General features: G+C 30.1%; 1 protein-coding gene across 7 annotated transcripts in view; it reads right to left on the reverse strand.

Moving 5' to 3' along the window:
• The window catches only part of EndoA (SH3 domain containing GRB2 like, endophilin-A), a 37,248-nt gene that overhangs the window by 7,951 nt on the left and 13,952 nt on the right, over positions 1-15,345 (reverse strand). For 4 of the 7 annotated variants that reach the window (XM_029310082.2, XM_029310077.2, XM_029310080.2 and 1 more), the window contains exons 3-7: positions 6,989-7,057; positions 5,836-6,052; positions 3,864-3,997; positions 3,706-3,772; positions 627-698 (exon numbers count right to left, since the gene is read on the reverse strand). In XM_029310082.2, the coding sequence (XP_029165915.1) occupies positions 627-698; positions 3,706-3,772; positions 3,864-3,997; positions 5,836-6,052; positions 6,989-7,057 (559 nt within the window). The remainder of the gene's footprint in view (positions 1-626; positions 699-3,705; positions 3,773-3,863; positions 3,998-5,835; positions 6,053-6,988; positions 7,058-15,345) is intronic. The other 3 variants (XM_029310079.2, XM_085485502.1, XM_029310078.2) reach the window with 1 other exon arrangement.

Genomic DNA, 15,345 nt, shown 5'->3' on the forward strand with positions numbered 1-15,345 from the left:
AATAAATATAGGTATATAAAAAAATTACCATTATTTATTATAATAATAATTTGTATATTAATATATATAATTAAATTTATTCTTTTTTTATATTTTAAATTTTGCCTTTAGTTCCAATTTATTTAAAATTTTATTTTAGTAAAAATTTGTAACATTCAATATTCCCCACAATTAATTATCCCTTCTTTCTATTTTGCTTTCCTTTTTCCCTATTCAATTATATTCATTTGTTCCTTTCATCAATAAATAATTATTTTAAAATAATATCTAATTATTCTTTTACTTTTTTCGTTACCTCTAATATTTTTTTAATTTATAAATATTCTTTTAATTTATAAACTATTCTAATTTTTTGTTAACGAATCTTATAAATAAATATTTTCAAAGTATCTAACAAAATATATATTTTAAGCTATATAAAAAATATTCCACTTCTGACATCTATTGTATGTCCTTTGTGAACATTTCCGAGAATGCTTTCGTCATTTCGAAACTTTGGAATTTTTACAAGTGATTATTAATGAGAGAACGTATTGATCGACGATACGTATAATAATGGCAAAACTCCAAAAATACGGGATAGCATAGATACAAGCTTCTAAGCGCGATAATGGAAGTCACCATACCAGCATACGACGAAGAGATGCTAAATCGCGCTGGGCTTCCAAAATGCGGACTGGCGGACCTCTTTCCAGTCGCTAATCATTAATTGTAAGCCCAACGAAAAACAAGCATATCACACCAATCGTCAGTAAAAAGCGAAAATCATTCGGCGCAAATCGTGACAACGCGAAAGAATCGCGATTATAAAACGTGCGAAAATCATTCATAATCATCATAATTTAATATCTATAATCACTAAAATAATTAATATAAAAATAAAATTAATTATGGTAATTACATTAATAATTATAATAATTAAAAATCGTCAGATATCTGTCAAATTCCAAACAAATTAAAAGTTCGAAATAATTCAATCGTATTATTTTAAAATTTGTGTTAAAATTTTCACGGAAACATAAGAATCATTCTCCGTTTATAATACATTATATACCTGTGCGCAATTAATAAATTCATATAGATGTATATAATATAAATTAATATAAGTTTATACTGTAATATTTATATAAAATATCGAAAATATGGATAAAAAATTATTTCCTCGTCGAAAGCATAATAAAATCCTGTGCTTTCATAAATAGCTCAAAAACAATTAATTATGTGTGTATGTGATCATATGAAAATTAATTCCTGATGCATATAAAGTGTATGCACTAAAGAAAAGCGTTCGCTCATTCCTTTTTTACTCTACTTTTAAATTCACGCTGATTTGTTATTCTATTCGAACATACTCATGCAGCGCAACATGCGAGTAGAGGTCTCTCATTTCTATTACAAGAACAAGAGTTGCATCATTTTACCTATTCATGCAACGATCTCATCCTAATAATGCTATTTTGGAAGAATGAATCATGTATGAGACACGATTCTGTTTTCTCTTATGCATGCCGAAAACAATGAAAAATAAAGCTGTCCTCTCAAAAATTCGACAAGTCAATTCGCTGGAAAAAGTATAAGCGAAAAATCGAAATATAAAATGCATAAAACTTGAAGAAGTAATTGTCAAAGCGGATCGTCCATCAGACAAAATGTAATAACAATTAATTAAAGTTAAAATTCGCAAAATTAAAATAGTGCTAGTCAAAATCAAGATGCGAATTATGTTACAGTAAAAAAGGTATAGGATATATTAATAATAAAGACAAGACACAATTATATTATTATTTTTATATCTTTTTTTTCAAAGCTCCACTTTGGAAAAAATTGTGATAACAAATGAAAAAATCACGAAAAGCGCAATCTATACACGAAGAGAATTTTCTCTTAGAATTTACCCTGAAAATCATGGGACAATATGATATTGGAAAAATATTTTCTGAGTAATATTTACCACAATAAAAAATATTGATATGTACATAGTAAAATTAATCGAACATATTTTATATCTTCTTGTATAATATTAATATTTTTTATTGTAGTAAATATTAATCAGACATACTTTAATAAAATTCTTCCAATACCATATTGTCTCATGATTATCTTATTTTTCAGGGTAATATCTAAGAGAGAGAAAATTCTCTCTGTGTAATTGCACTGAAAAAAAATTTGTAAACTTGAGTAAACCTTTCAACTAAACTACTATTTTGTTAATTAAGCATATATTTTAATATTTAAGTCAAATATACGTTTTGTCAGATTAAATATATTTAATTTAAATATTTTTATATGTTCAATGAACCAAATAATATTTCGTTGAAAAAAAACTTTAGTCAAAAGTTAACAAATTTTTTCAGCGTACTTCTTAAAAAATAGCATCGTTTTCTGCGCTTCATTCGCATTATAATCGCGAAAAAACACCGATTTCGCAAAAAAAATTTGTTAATTTGACTAAACATTTAAACTAAACTACTATTTTGTTAATTAAGCATAAATTTTAATATTTAAGTCAAATATACATTTTGTCAGATTAAATATATTTAATTTAAATATTTTTATATGTTCAATGAACAAAATAATATTTCGTTGAAAAAAAACTTTAGTCAAAAGTTAACAAATTTTTTCAGCGTACTTCTTAAAAAATAGCATCGTTTTCTGCGCTTCATTCGCATTATAATCGCGAAAAAAACACCGATTTCGCAAAAAAAATTTGTTAATTTGACTAAACCTTTCAACTAAACTACTATTTTGGTAATTAAGCATATATTTTAATATTTAAGTCAAATATACATTTTGTCAGATTAAATATATTTAATTTAAATATTTTTATATGTTCAATGAACCAAATAATATTTCGTTGAAAAAAAACTTTAGTCAAAAGTTAACAAATTTTTTCAGCGTACTTCTTAAACGATAGCATCGTTTTCTGCGCTTCATTCGCATTATAATCGCGAAAAAAACACCGATTTCGCAAAAAAAATTTGTTAATTTGACTAAACCTTTCAACTAAACTACTATTTTGTTAATTAAGCATATATTTTAATATTTAAGTCAAATATACATTTTGTCAGATTAAATATATTTAATTTAAATATTTTTATATGTTCAATGAACCAAATAATATTTCGTTGAAAAAAAACTTTAGTCAAATGTTAACAAATTTTTTCGGCGTACTTCTTAAACGATAGCATCGTTTTCTGCGCTTTATTCGCATCACAATCGCGAAAAAAAAAAAAAAACAGCGATTTCGCAATTGTGACTTTTTTTTTCTCCCACATCCGGAGATGTATATAGTCTCCGTTTGCGGGAAAGGGAAGAAAGAGGGAAGGGGGAAGGTCACGACACCTTTATCTTTGCGAAAATGACGGTTTTGCAGTTGTGACCCTTCGCCATCGCATCGGAGAGCCTTGCCCGCGTAATGTCGTTTTCTTTTACGACATCGCGCTATCACGGCGAGATCACGATCGTGCGGTTCTGGCTTCTCTCTCCATTAGCGGCGCAATCTTCTGCCGTGTCGCGTGTTATTATGCGCATTATACGCGTTCCCTTCGTCGCTTTTTATTTCAACTCTTGAAATTGCGAGCGAGACGCGCGTTCGTGCAAGGACACGCGCGACGTCGCTCTCTGAATAAATCAATAAAGAGCGCGCGAGAGAGAGAGAGAGAGAGAAAGAGAAACACACATGCAGAGGAGAAAACTTTAACGTACCTTTCGCCTGACGTCTTCGCTTGCAATCAAAGTCCAGTCTACGGCCTTGCAGTTTCTTCCGGTGGTGCTGGAACGAGAAATCGAAGCGAAGATCGAATGTGCGCGGGCTTTCTCGCTAAGTCGCGAGAGAGGGTACACAACTTTTCTAATAATCGTACCATCACTTCTTTGAGATCCTTGGTCTGCAGATGGTGCAGAGGCTCGAGGAAGTTCTGCTTGATGTTGTCGTCCAGCGAATATTTCACGTCCGCCATCTGCTTCATGGCCTCGCCCATTTCGATGAGAGCCTGGGCTGGAAAAAGTGATAGAACGAGATGAAAAAAAAAAAAAAACAAGATAATGTACTCTATCGAAAGAAAGATTGTCTAGATTTTCATTGTTTCCAGAAAATCATCCTCGAATAATATTTAGAAAAAAATTGTCGAGTAAAAAAAATTTTTTTGTAGAAGAGAAGATACGTATTTATTTTTGAAATATTTGATAACAATTTTAGTGTTACGAAATTAATAAAGAACGAGGTAAAAAACAAGATAATACACTTTATCGAAAGAAAGATTGTCTAGGAGTGATCAGTTCCGCCAGCGAATTTTTTTTCGCGTCGAAGGTAAATAATACAACTATTTTCATTGTTTTCAGAAAATCATCCTCGAATGATATTTAGAAAAATATTGTCGAGTAAAAAAAATTTTTTTGTAGAAGAGAAGATACGTATTTATTTTCGAAATATATGATAACAATTTTAGTTTTACGAAATTAATAAAGAACGGGGTGAGAAAACAAGATAATACACTTTATCGCACAACAGATTGTCTAGGAGTGATCAGTTCTGCCATCGGGTTATATTTCGCGTCAAAGGTAAATAATTCATAAATTTCAATGCGAAAATAATACAACTATTTTCATTGTTTCAAGAAAATAATCCTCGTGTGATTTTTATGAAAAATTGTCGAGAAAACAAAATGTTTTGTAGGAGAGAAGATACGTATTTATTTTCGAAATATATGATAACAATTTTAGTTTTACGAAATGAATAAAGGACGGGGTGAGAAAACAAGATAATACACTTTATCGAACGACAGATTGTCTAGGAGTGATCAGTTCTGCCATCGGGTTATATTTCGCGTCAAAGATAAATAATTCATAAATTTCAATGCGAAAATAATACAACTATTTTCATTGTTTCAAGAAAATAATCCTCGTGTGATTTTTATGAAAAATTGTCGAGAAAACAAAATTTTTGTAGGAGAGAAAATACGTATTTATTTTCGAAATATATAATAAAATAACTTTAGTTTTACGATAAAAAATAATACACACGGTTGACGCAAAAATACTCTTAAGCTTAAGATTTAAAGAAGAATTTTATGTTTATAGAGAGATATATTTTTATTATCCCAAGAAAATGATCGAATAATTTTTATGAAAAATTGTCGAGTGAAAAAAATGTTTGTTGTTGTAGAAGAGAAAATACATAAATACATATTTATTTTCGAAATATATGACAAAATAATGTTAGTTTTACGATAAAAAGTAATATACACGGTTGACACAAGAATTCTCTTAAGCTTAAGATTTAAAGAAGAATTTGATGTATATATAAAGAGAAATATAGCTATCGCGAGAATTTTGTTCTCGTCACGACTACACTGAAAAAAATCCATATACTTTTACATGGTAATTACTAGTTCAGAACTGGAAAAGTTACTTGCTCATCATTGTAATTTTTTTCCCATTTGTTTTAAAGTGAAAATACATATTAATGTAAAAATACACGTAAAATATAGATAAAATTACTATTTTTATGCAAAAATCATATGTAATTTTAAATTTACTACTTTTTAATTTATTAGAACTTTACTTTATAAATATTTATCTATTTTATTTATAACATTATTTTATAGCATTTATACATTACTAACATTTCCTATGTGCAATTCCATGATCAGTGAAATATTTTTAATCTCGAAAATATTTAAGAATATATTTCATATGAAATTACATATAATCTGTAATCTTCCATATAAGTATCAATATTGCATGATTATGCTGGGTCGGAAAGAAACCTAGTTTAATCATGTAATTTTACATAAATCTTTTTTTCAATGTGTATCGGATAAAAATCGTACGTACCGAAAATGCTGTCCTCGCCCATTTTCTTGCCGTAAAGGAGCATACAATCGCCTAGGACACCCTCCGGCTGAGGATAGGTGGAGGCCTTCGCTTGACCGCTGAGCTTGCTGATGCCCTTGACAGCTGCCATCTTCGCCCTCGCTGTCGGATTCGGCTGGAGAAACTCCTTCGTTTTCAGCTGCAGCTCCTCCACGAGCTCGTACGTGACGTCTGTTTTCTGTGCGTGACGTTTTTTTATGTGAAGCTTCTTGTCTCGCGACACGCATTGATTCGCGCGATTTCAGATTTATGGAAATTATATTCACGATCCGCATTATCGATTCGGGAGAACACAATAAGGCGAAGCATTCGAGATATTGTCCTCTAGAAGTATAATACCTGTGCAATTTCGCATAACGCAGTTCTCAAGTTTTAGAAAAACCTATTCTCTTATTTCACAATTGTGTTTAGCATTTTTTAATACTTTCAACATGGGTGAGATTTATTTTATGACAAGTCAGTACATTTGACTGAATTTTTATATTAAGTTTGTAAAAAGGGATCTCTATCATTTATTTCTATTTATTTCGAAATTGAAATAAAAACAGTCAATATAAGATTTCATACACTGAACAAAAATTTGGTAACTTGACTAAACCTTTCAACTAAATATTATTTGGTTAATTGAACCTATAAAAATATTTAAATTAAATATAATATATTAAATGTAACAAAACGTATATTTGACTTAAATACTAATATATGTTGATTTAACAAAATAGTAATTTAGTTGAAAGGTTTAGTCAAGTTAACAAATTTTTTTTCAGTGTAGAGTCGCAAAATTGAGGAAAATTTCATAAGAAATTTTGTTCAAATCACACGTATTATGTCAAATTAAAGCGGTCGATTGTATTCAGAAAGAAGGTAATAAAAGGTTTTTCTGGCTTCATATATTTTGCACAGAGACCCTCTAAAAGATGGTAAATGATTGATAGGATCGTCGAGAAAGCCAGGAGAAGCCAGGGTAAATCTTGAAAATTCAGTAATAACGCTGCCATATAGAACGTGCAAGTCATCTCTTTCTTGACGTCCTCACAAAGGAACCGTGCGAAAATAAGGGAAGCAGTCTTCCTCACTTAACACATACACATAGACGCGAAAATGCACCACTCACCCTTTCCATATCCACGAAGTCGACGTCGAGCTTCGTCCCTTCTGCTCCGCCCATCTTTTCCGTCATATACTGCAAAAGAAATGTTATCCTTAGTCTAAAATCTACCAATAATAGCCGAATAAACGATGCGTTTCACCGATTTTACGGATCTCTTAATCCGATCTTGTCAAGATCGAGGGAAAGAATGATTTGCGCTTGTCAAATCTTAGCTTGGGTAAACTTGTCAGAACTTCTTTCTAGTCAGATGAAAAATAATACAAATCCTATACTGATCCACATAAAATAATATTTTTTTAATACAATCGTTCATTGATTGGCCTGGCTCTAATCCATTGACAAAAATTCAAAGACTGCATCTGGGTAAAAAAATTAAAGCAAAAAGATACAACATATCAAGAAGCCTGAAATTTTAAATATACACAAATTTTCGAAATAGATAATAATCTCTCTTTTTTGAAGGTTTCTCCAAAATAAAAAAATGCAAAAATGATAAAAAATCGTATTTGAGAAATGTGTCAAATTAAAAAAAATGGCTCATATATTCTGCGTTTAGGAAGACCTCTATAAATCTCTAAGAGTTTCCGACGAGTATTTCACGCTCGTGCGATCATCATCGTACAACGGGATCGATCTTGGAATTCTTCCTGGACAACACATAAATCGTTATGAATACCAATCTATAACATTACATTTTCACAGGCTAGATTGAACGAGGTCGACTAATTACTCGTAAGTCAGAATCAGCCTAAGAGATGGCGGAGATTTTCTCGAACAACAGGATATTTTCAAGGATAAAGTCAAAGGTTAAAACTTCGGAAAGTATCGTGGGTAGAAAGAGAGAGAAAGAAGAAGGTTAAAGGCAAAGAAAATATCATCGATGAAAAAGGATAGTCTTTTCTTGGAATAATATCAACAATTCCGGTCAATCATCGCAGAATTATCGTCCAATTTATCTTCGATATAAAAAAAATATGTATCTTGTCAAAATTCGAAAAATTGATCAAAATGTTGAATGTAAAAGCTCGCGACAATTATGCAACTTTTATGAAACAAATGTTCCAGAATTATATTTCATTGAGTTACACGTGTCAAAATTTCATATATATTTAAAACAGAAATATCTTAAATGTGTTTTAAACCTTTTCGATATTTCAATAAATCTATTAATTTAACATTGAATTAGATTAGATATCTGATCTAAAGTTCAATTTAAACGATGTAATAATTCACGAAAAATTCGAGATAAAATTCTATTTATAATTCTATATATCTATACATATGTATAGCTTTTGATATGTATTCAATTTAAAATGTTTTCTATATTATAAATACAACGTGTGGGATTCTTTTTTCGTCTCGAATTTTATTTCGAATTGTAGATCATCTAAAATAAATAAGTACCAAAATCAAATCAACTAAATCGGAGTAATTTCTGATTTTAAATCTTTTTCATAACGCAAACAATTTAAAGAGAATCAAATAAAAGAGTAGCACAAGTTATTATCGACCCCATCTCAATTCTAAGCTTTCTTATTGTTAAAGTCAAAGTGCATTTTGCAAACACAAATTAATCTCCTTCTTACAAATCCAAGTGTTTACCTCGGCGGAAAACATTTCCACAATCATCGGAAAAATATTTAATTAATTCATATATGGCGTCGCATTCCATTAGAGAAAAAATCAATTTTCTCGACAAGGAAGAAATATAATTTCGGGGTATAATGCTACTCTCAATTTATTTCCCTCCATCGCGTGCACAAGAAAGAGGGTGGAAAATACGGATAGCACACATATATATATAATTATAAGCGGTTAATCGCGCCAAAAGCGCAGGAGCTTCGCGAACGAAGACGGCAACACGGAAAGGGAAAAAGACCCTGACCCATATTTAACGATGACCCATTTTCAGAAGTGCGTGCAGGGACGTAGCCGTCACCCTGTAGCAAAGCGTTATCCTCGAGTAAATTTGACCTACATATCGAGACGTTTGCAATGTCGCACGTTTTATGTCGGCGACAAGCGTCTCGCGCTTCCGGCAATTTAAAATCGCGCCTCTATATGAAATACCGCGATAAAAACGTCATTGCATAATAGAGATGAAGTCACGACAAAATTAAGTAAAATAAGTATGAGAAATCTGAGAAATTCGAATTTCGCACACAAACAAAGACAAACATATGATGGTATATTATATTCCCAAGTTAGATTAAATTCTCTCCCTTTTTCTCATTTTTTTTATTGAAGATTCTCAAGTTATTAAAATTGTAGAACGTAAATAATAAACGGGAGAAAATATTTTGTTACATAATTAATTATCCAACTTTCTGTTTTCTTTCGAAAAAGTAGAGAAATGGAACTCGAGGGTTGAAGATTTCATTAATTGCAAAAATTACTTTACCCGTACTTTTGATCAGGAACGATCCTTTTGCAGAAATCATGTAACGTCGATTATATAAAAATATAATTGGAAAAATATCGCGCGCGTCAATATAAGATTGAAGTTCGAGAGAGCGATGGTATAATTTATAGTCGACTCATAAATTCTTGCATCGAGTGGGAAACTCAAAGCTCGATCGGTTTGAATTAAAGTTTCAATTTTAACGTCGCGAGTAAAATTACGGCGTGCATCGTAAAGCTTCTGACGTACACGGCGCAAATTCGCACTTTCGGCTCTAAACCATCTTTAAAGTAAAGGCATCCGTTTCGCGGATCCGATACGAATTGGTCCGATCTAAATAAAGATTAATTGCTCCGTTCAATATGCACAATTTGTGCCGAAACGAAACCTTTGAACTCGAATTACAATAACCCATCTACCGACAGAATACTAAAGTAGTAGTTTTAATCGGCATCAAATTTCGCAGGCGTACAATATGTGTTCGTTCTCGCGATATCAAATCAAGAGAGATTGGTACATCCGAACTATATGTTTATATAAAAAAAAGCAGATTAAATCCGATCTCTTTCAAAAAAGACAAGAAAATAATTTCAATGTTTATATACAATTAATAAAAATATTAAAAACTAAAATATTAAATATGAAATACTCAAAAAAATATTTATGCAACAAAATTGCAACATTTACTCTGTAGAAATTTTGTATTTTAACTGTCATTCTCTTTGTGTTTTAAAATCCGCAAAAAATTATACATAAATAATGTATAAAAGTAATCAAAATTGTTACATCACTTATTATGATATTTTTCATGTTCTCTTTTACTTTTATTTTATATTTTCCATCTTGTGACTTGTTATTTTGTAATTATACAATTTTTAATTCTTGGTATAAAAATGTTTTTGTAAATCTACATTTTTATAAATGTAATTTAATTTATAATTTATATATATATATATATATATATATATAAATTATAAATTATAAATTAAATTACATTTATATATAAATATATATATATATATATAATTATATATATATATTAAATTACATATATATATATATATATATAAATTATAAATTAAATTACATTTATAAAAATGTAGATTTACAAAAACATTTTTATACCAAGAATTAAATTTATGGTTACTTACAAGCAAGTGCACATCTTACTACTAAATGAACATAAAATCATTCGATTAAAACCGAACACGCGTAAACGCTGTTGTTTATTATCAAGAGCCAAGGAAATTGTTCTGTTAAACGTATCCTTGTGTGTGTATACGTGTGTATGCACACAGAGGATCGAATTAAATTTCAGAGAGACACGAGGACGCGTATATATTTCCTCGCAGCCTCGCACACGCGATCGATCCGCCTCTAATATCATCGGCGAGTTCACGACATCGAGAAGGCATGAGCGTCGTAAAAATATCCGTTCGCCATCGTCCTGATATCGATAACGACAAACGGGACATCCGCGATATTGCGAACTTCGATCTTACAACGGTGACGATGCACTTATTGTTAGAACTTATCATGTCCGATCATATGCTACAGCTACTTCACTTTTTGCAACCTAATTGTCTTTGCCGCAATTAAATATAATATTAATATAATATATAATATAATATATAATATATAATAATATATAATATAATATAAAATAATATATGATATATATAAAATAATATATAATAATATAAAATATAATATAAAAAAATCTACTAATATATAATAATATATAATATAATATAAAATAATATATGATATATATAAAATAATATATATTATAATATATAAAATAAAATAATATATAATAATATAAAATATAATATAAAAAAATCTACGATATAAAAAATATATTGCGACAAAGCTAATTGGGTTGCAAAAAGTGAGGTAGCTATAATATGTATATTTGTACGCGCATGTGCGCATTTTTGTTCGATTCCGGGTTTTCCAACACGCTCGATGAGGTAGACACGCAATTTTCACGACGCAATATGTTACATCGAAGTTTTATTTACGTATGCACTAATGCTGAACCACATCGCTTTATACGCAAAGATAGATATTACAACGTTAGCCGGAAATAAATCGCGCTTTTCGAACACGCATCTATATATATAAATATATATATGTATGTATAAGTGTATCTCGTGGCAAATACAATTAGGCTGCGAAAAGTGAAGTAGCTATATAATACGCGTATATTTGTGTGCGTTCGATTCTAGGTTTTCCAACACGCTCCATCAGGTAGACACGCAATTTTCACCGCGACGCAATATGTTACATCAAAGCGTATTTACGTATGCACTAATGCTGAACTATCGCTTTATATACAGGATATATATTACAACGTTAGTCGGAAATAAATCGCCCTTACAAATCGTAGTAAACACAGTCCAGAATGCGAGTGCGTAAACTACCGTAGTAAATTTTTTAAATACTGAAATATAAATATTTTATTTAATTATATGATTGAAATATATAATCTGTTTTCCGGACTTCTTATTGAACATTGATTTATTTGAGAAGTGTATGAATAAAATATCATAATTTATTAAAAAGTTAAATAAATTATGAAAATGTAAAATTTCAAACTTAAAATTATGTAAATTAAAATTTTGATTACTTTTACACAAAATCTTTTGAATATACTTAAATTGATGCACATGCATACGTTCATTTGGAAATTTATTTTACATAGTGATAAAGAGACAATTTTTTTACGATAGTATATACACCTTTGTCTGTATTATAAACTTGCATAATTTATATAAATATTTATATAATATTATATCAATTAAACCGATATATCATATATCATAAAGTGGTATAAAAAATCCTTTCCATGCACTCCCGTCCCATAAATATTTATTTAACTTTTAAAAAAAAAAAAAAAAATTTAATTACCGCATCCGTGTGGAGTAATAGAGAATTTTTCATAAATGTCGCGTGTTGTAAGAATATTCCGACGAAGAATATTCCGTTATGCATCTCGTATAAGGATCCCCGGAGCACAATTAACGAAGCAAAGGTCAGAAGCTACGAGCTGTCATCGTCGTACGTAGCCGAGGATTTTCGGCGGACGCTCGCAGCATTGTGCGGTCTCCGAGAAGTTAGCCCGATCGATAGTTTACAATTGCTCGTTACACAATCGCCTCCTCGCGCGCAATAATTCGCATTGTTTCACATGTCCCTCGCGCTTTTCGCACGATCGAACTTTCACCCCCTCGACGAAAAGCGACGACACGACGCAACGCGACGCGGCATTTGGCATTTGCTGCGCGACGTAATTAATGCCGGGATAACATCCCGCCAACGCGCCGGGAGGTCGTACAATCTTATTTGCGAGTTGTAAAACTTGCAGAAACTTTGCGGAACAGAACAAAATTATATCCTTTTACTTGAAGATTTATCTCGTGTGCCTCTCTCTTTTTTTTACGATAGTATATCCGTTTGTATCTTATCTATATATTTGATGCCCTATATATGCACACATATATCGGAAAAAGTTGTAGATTACATCATATAAATATGTAATAATAGAATAACTATGTAATAAAAAATGTAAAAAAATTTGTAAAGAATAAAATTAAATACAATAGAGTATAAAATAATAAAATTAATTAATTGAAAATTAATTTAATTTTTATGTATGCATTACGATATTTCATAAATTATATATAACAGTAATAAAACAATTAGTACATATATAATATGATAATCAATAATTTGTATCATTATATCACCTTAATAAACTGAGTGCATTTTAACACAAATAATACATTACTTATATCTGCAATTACAAACAGTGCATGGAAATACAATAATTACGGTAATTTTCATTATTATGATCTCGTGTTGTTATAGTGTCGTAATCAAGTTTTCCATTCAGTATTTAAAAAATATATATATATATACATATATGTGATATGTATATTGAACAAGATGCATCTCCATCATATTGCACAGATTTTTATAGTGCCGAAGGCAAATAGTAATATTTGCAAAATTAATGAAAAGGTATTAGAGAACAAAAACTTTGCGAGTACAATAAGACAATAAGCAATATATTACATAATTCTAAAATTTTATTTTATTAACTAATGGATTCTCCGACAAATTATTTTTAATATAAAAATCAAGCGATAATCTTTCGTATTCATAAAACGAGATTGTAATACATAGACGAAAATGTTGGAAAATTAAAGAATATCAATTTATAATAGATGAAAATAGAAATAGTTATTCATAAAGTTCATTCAAATATTGATTTAGATAGACAAATAAAACTTTGATTTTTATATATTTACGTCATTAATAGAGTGTGAATTTTTATTAAAAAAAAATTGCATGTCTGATACTAATAATATCTTGTTTTTACGCAGAATCAAGTAAAAATCAAATCAAGTAAAAAATGCAGAGTTCCTAAATTTAGATATATATTTACACATTTGTAATATTTAATAGGTCACTATTATTATTTAAATGAATATTTAAATGATGTGCGAAAACACCATTTCTGCTATGATGTAAATGGAATGATACTTTACAGAATTTTGAAAACCGAAATCGTATTTACTATACGATTTCGGTTCATTAATATGAAGCCGATCATTACCGATATCTGTTTCGCATGTTTCTCTCAATTAACAATTAGCCGTTAATTAGTCACGGTCGCTGGAACTAAACCTCGTAGTATTAAGAGCGGCAGCAATCATGTCTCTTCGCTCGTCGTTTCAAGATTAAACGTGGCAAAATGATAATATTGCAGCTGTGTGGCTGATACGAAAATTCTACACATGTGACATACCGGACCAAATGATAATTGACATCGACAAAGTAGAGAGAGAGAAAAATAAACGTATACGCGGGAATAAAAATTATATTAAAGAATCTTTTGAAATACGGAATATTCAAACACAGAATAAACAATACAGCATCCTCTATTGAGAAGGAAAAAAAAGATCCCTTTGTTATGATGTAAAATACGCAGTTTTACGATGTATTACGGTATTTCTCGGAGATTCTCGCGTATTTTACGCGTTTCCACGGTTCCTTAGATTTTCTTGGATATCCTGAGATCCTCGGAATTCCTCGATAATAAAATAAAAATTCTCATGCGTATATATATATATATATATCAAAATTCTTGAGAATGCCAAGAAAATATTGATTTCGCAGAAACACAGAGATGATAATTAACCCGCATTTTATCTTGTTTCGCTTGTTCTCGCAATTGCATTAAACCATCCGATGACTCCGGAGAAATCTAGCTGGCCTATCGCGAGTTTCCCGGCTACGCGTAATCGCGTTAAAACCCTGCGGAACGATTGCGCGAAAGTTCGCAACATCGCTAACAGAGATTCGCCCTTAAATACCAATGCCGGTAATTAGCCGGTAATATAGCCTGAGAACGTATATCACCTTAATATATCGACGATTAAACTTTCAACGATGTTTCGGGCATCCCGGTCGAACCCCTAGACTACTTTTAACGTTTGTATTAAACGTAAGCTTTAAACTCTAAATCAATAACGTAATAGACGCGTATAAGGTATCCCGTGATCTCTTTAGAGCAATTAAATTTCACGAAAGAGAGTCGAATTTCATACGATTTTGTTTACGTTCTATAAAAAATTAATCTAGGCACAGATGCTTTTCTTCGCGGATGTTAAATAATTCCACCAATTAATATAGATGATTTCTTATGATTTTTAATAAAAAAAATTTTAATATAGAATATTTTTAGATATTTAAATTCATAATATTTAATCATTAATATTCAGATATTAAAAAGCTTTAGATATTAAAGAAGAGATTAATATTTGGATATTAATGGGGCTTGAAGTATTTTATTTCTTGCACAATTATTTTTGTAGACTTAACTATTATTATATACGTGAAAAACATTATTGGAATAACAGAAAAATAATATCCTTTCCACTAATCAATA

Source organism: Nylanderia fulva, unplaced genomic scaffold (genome assembly GCF_048542155.1).
Source record: "Nylanderia fulva isolate GAGA-0341 unplaced genomic scaffold, ASM4854215v1 Scaffold37, whole genome shotgun sequence".
In the NCBI taxonomy this organism is placed as follows: Eukaryota; Metazoa; Arthropoda; class Insecta; order Hymenoptera; family Formicidae; genus Nylanderia; species Nylanderia fulva.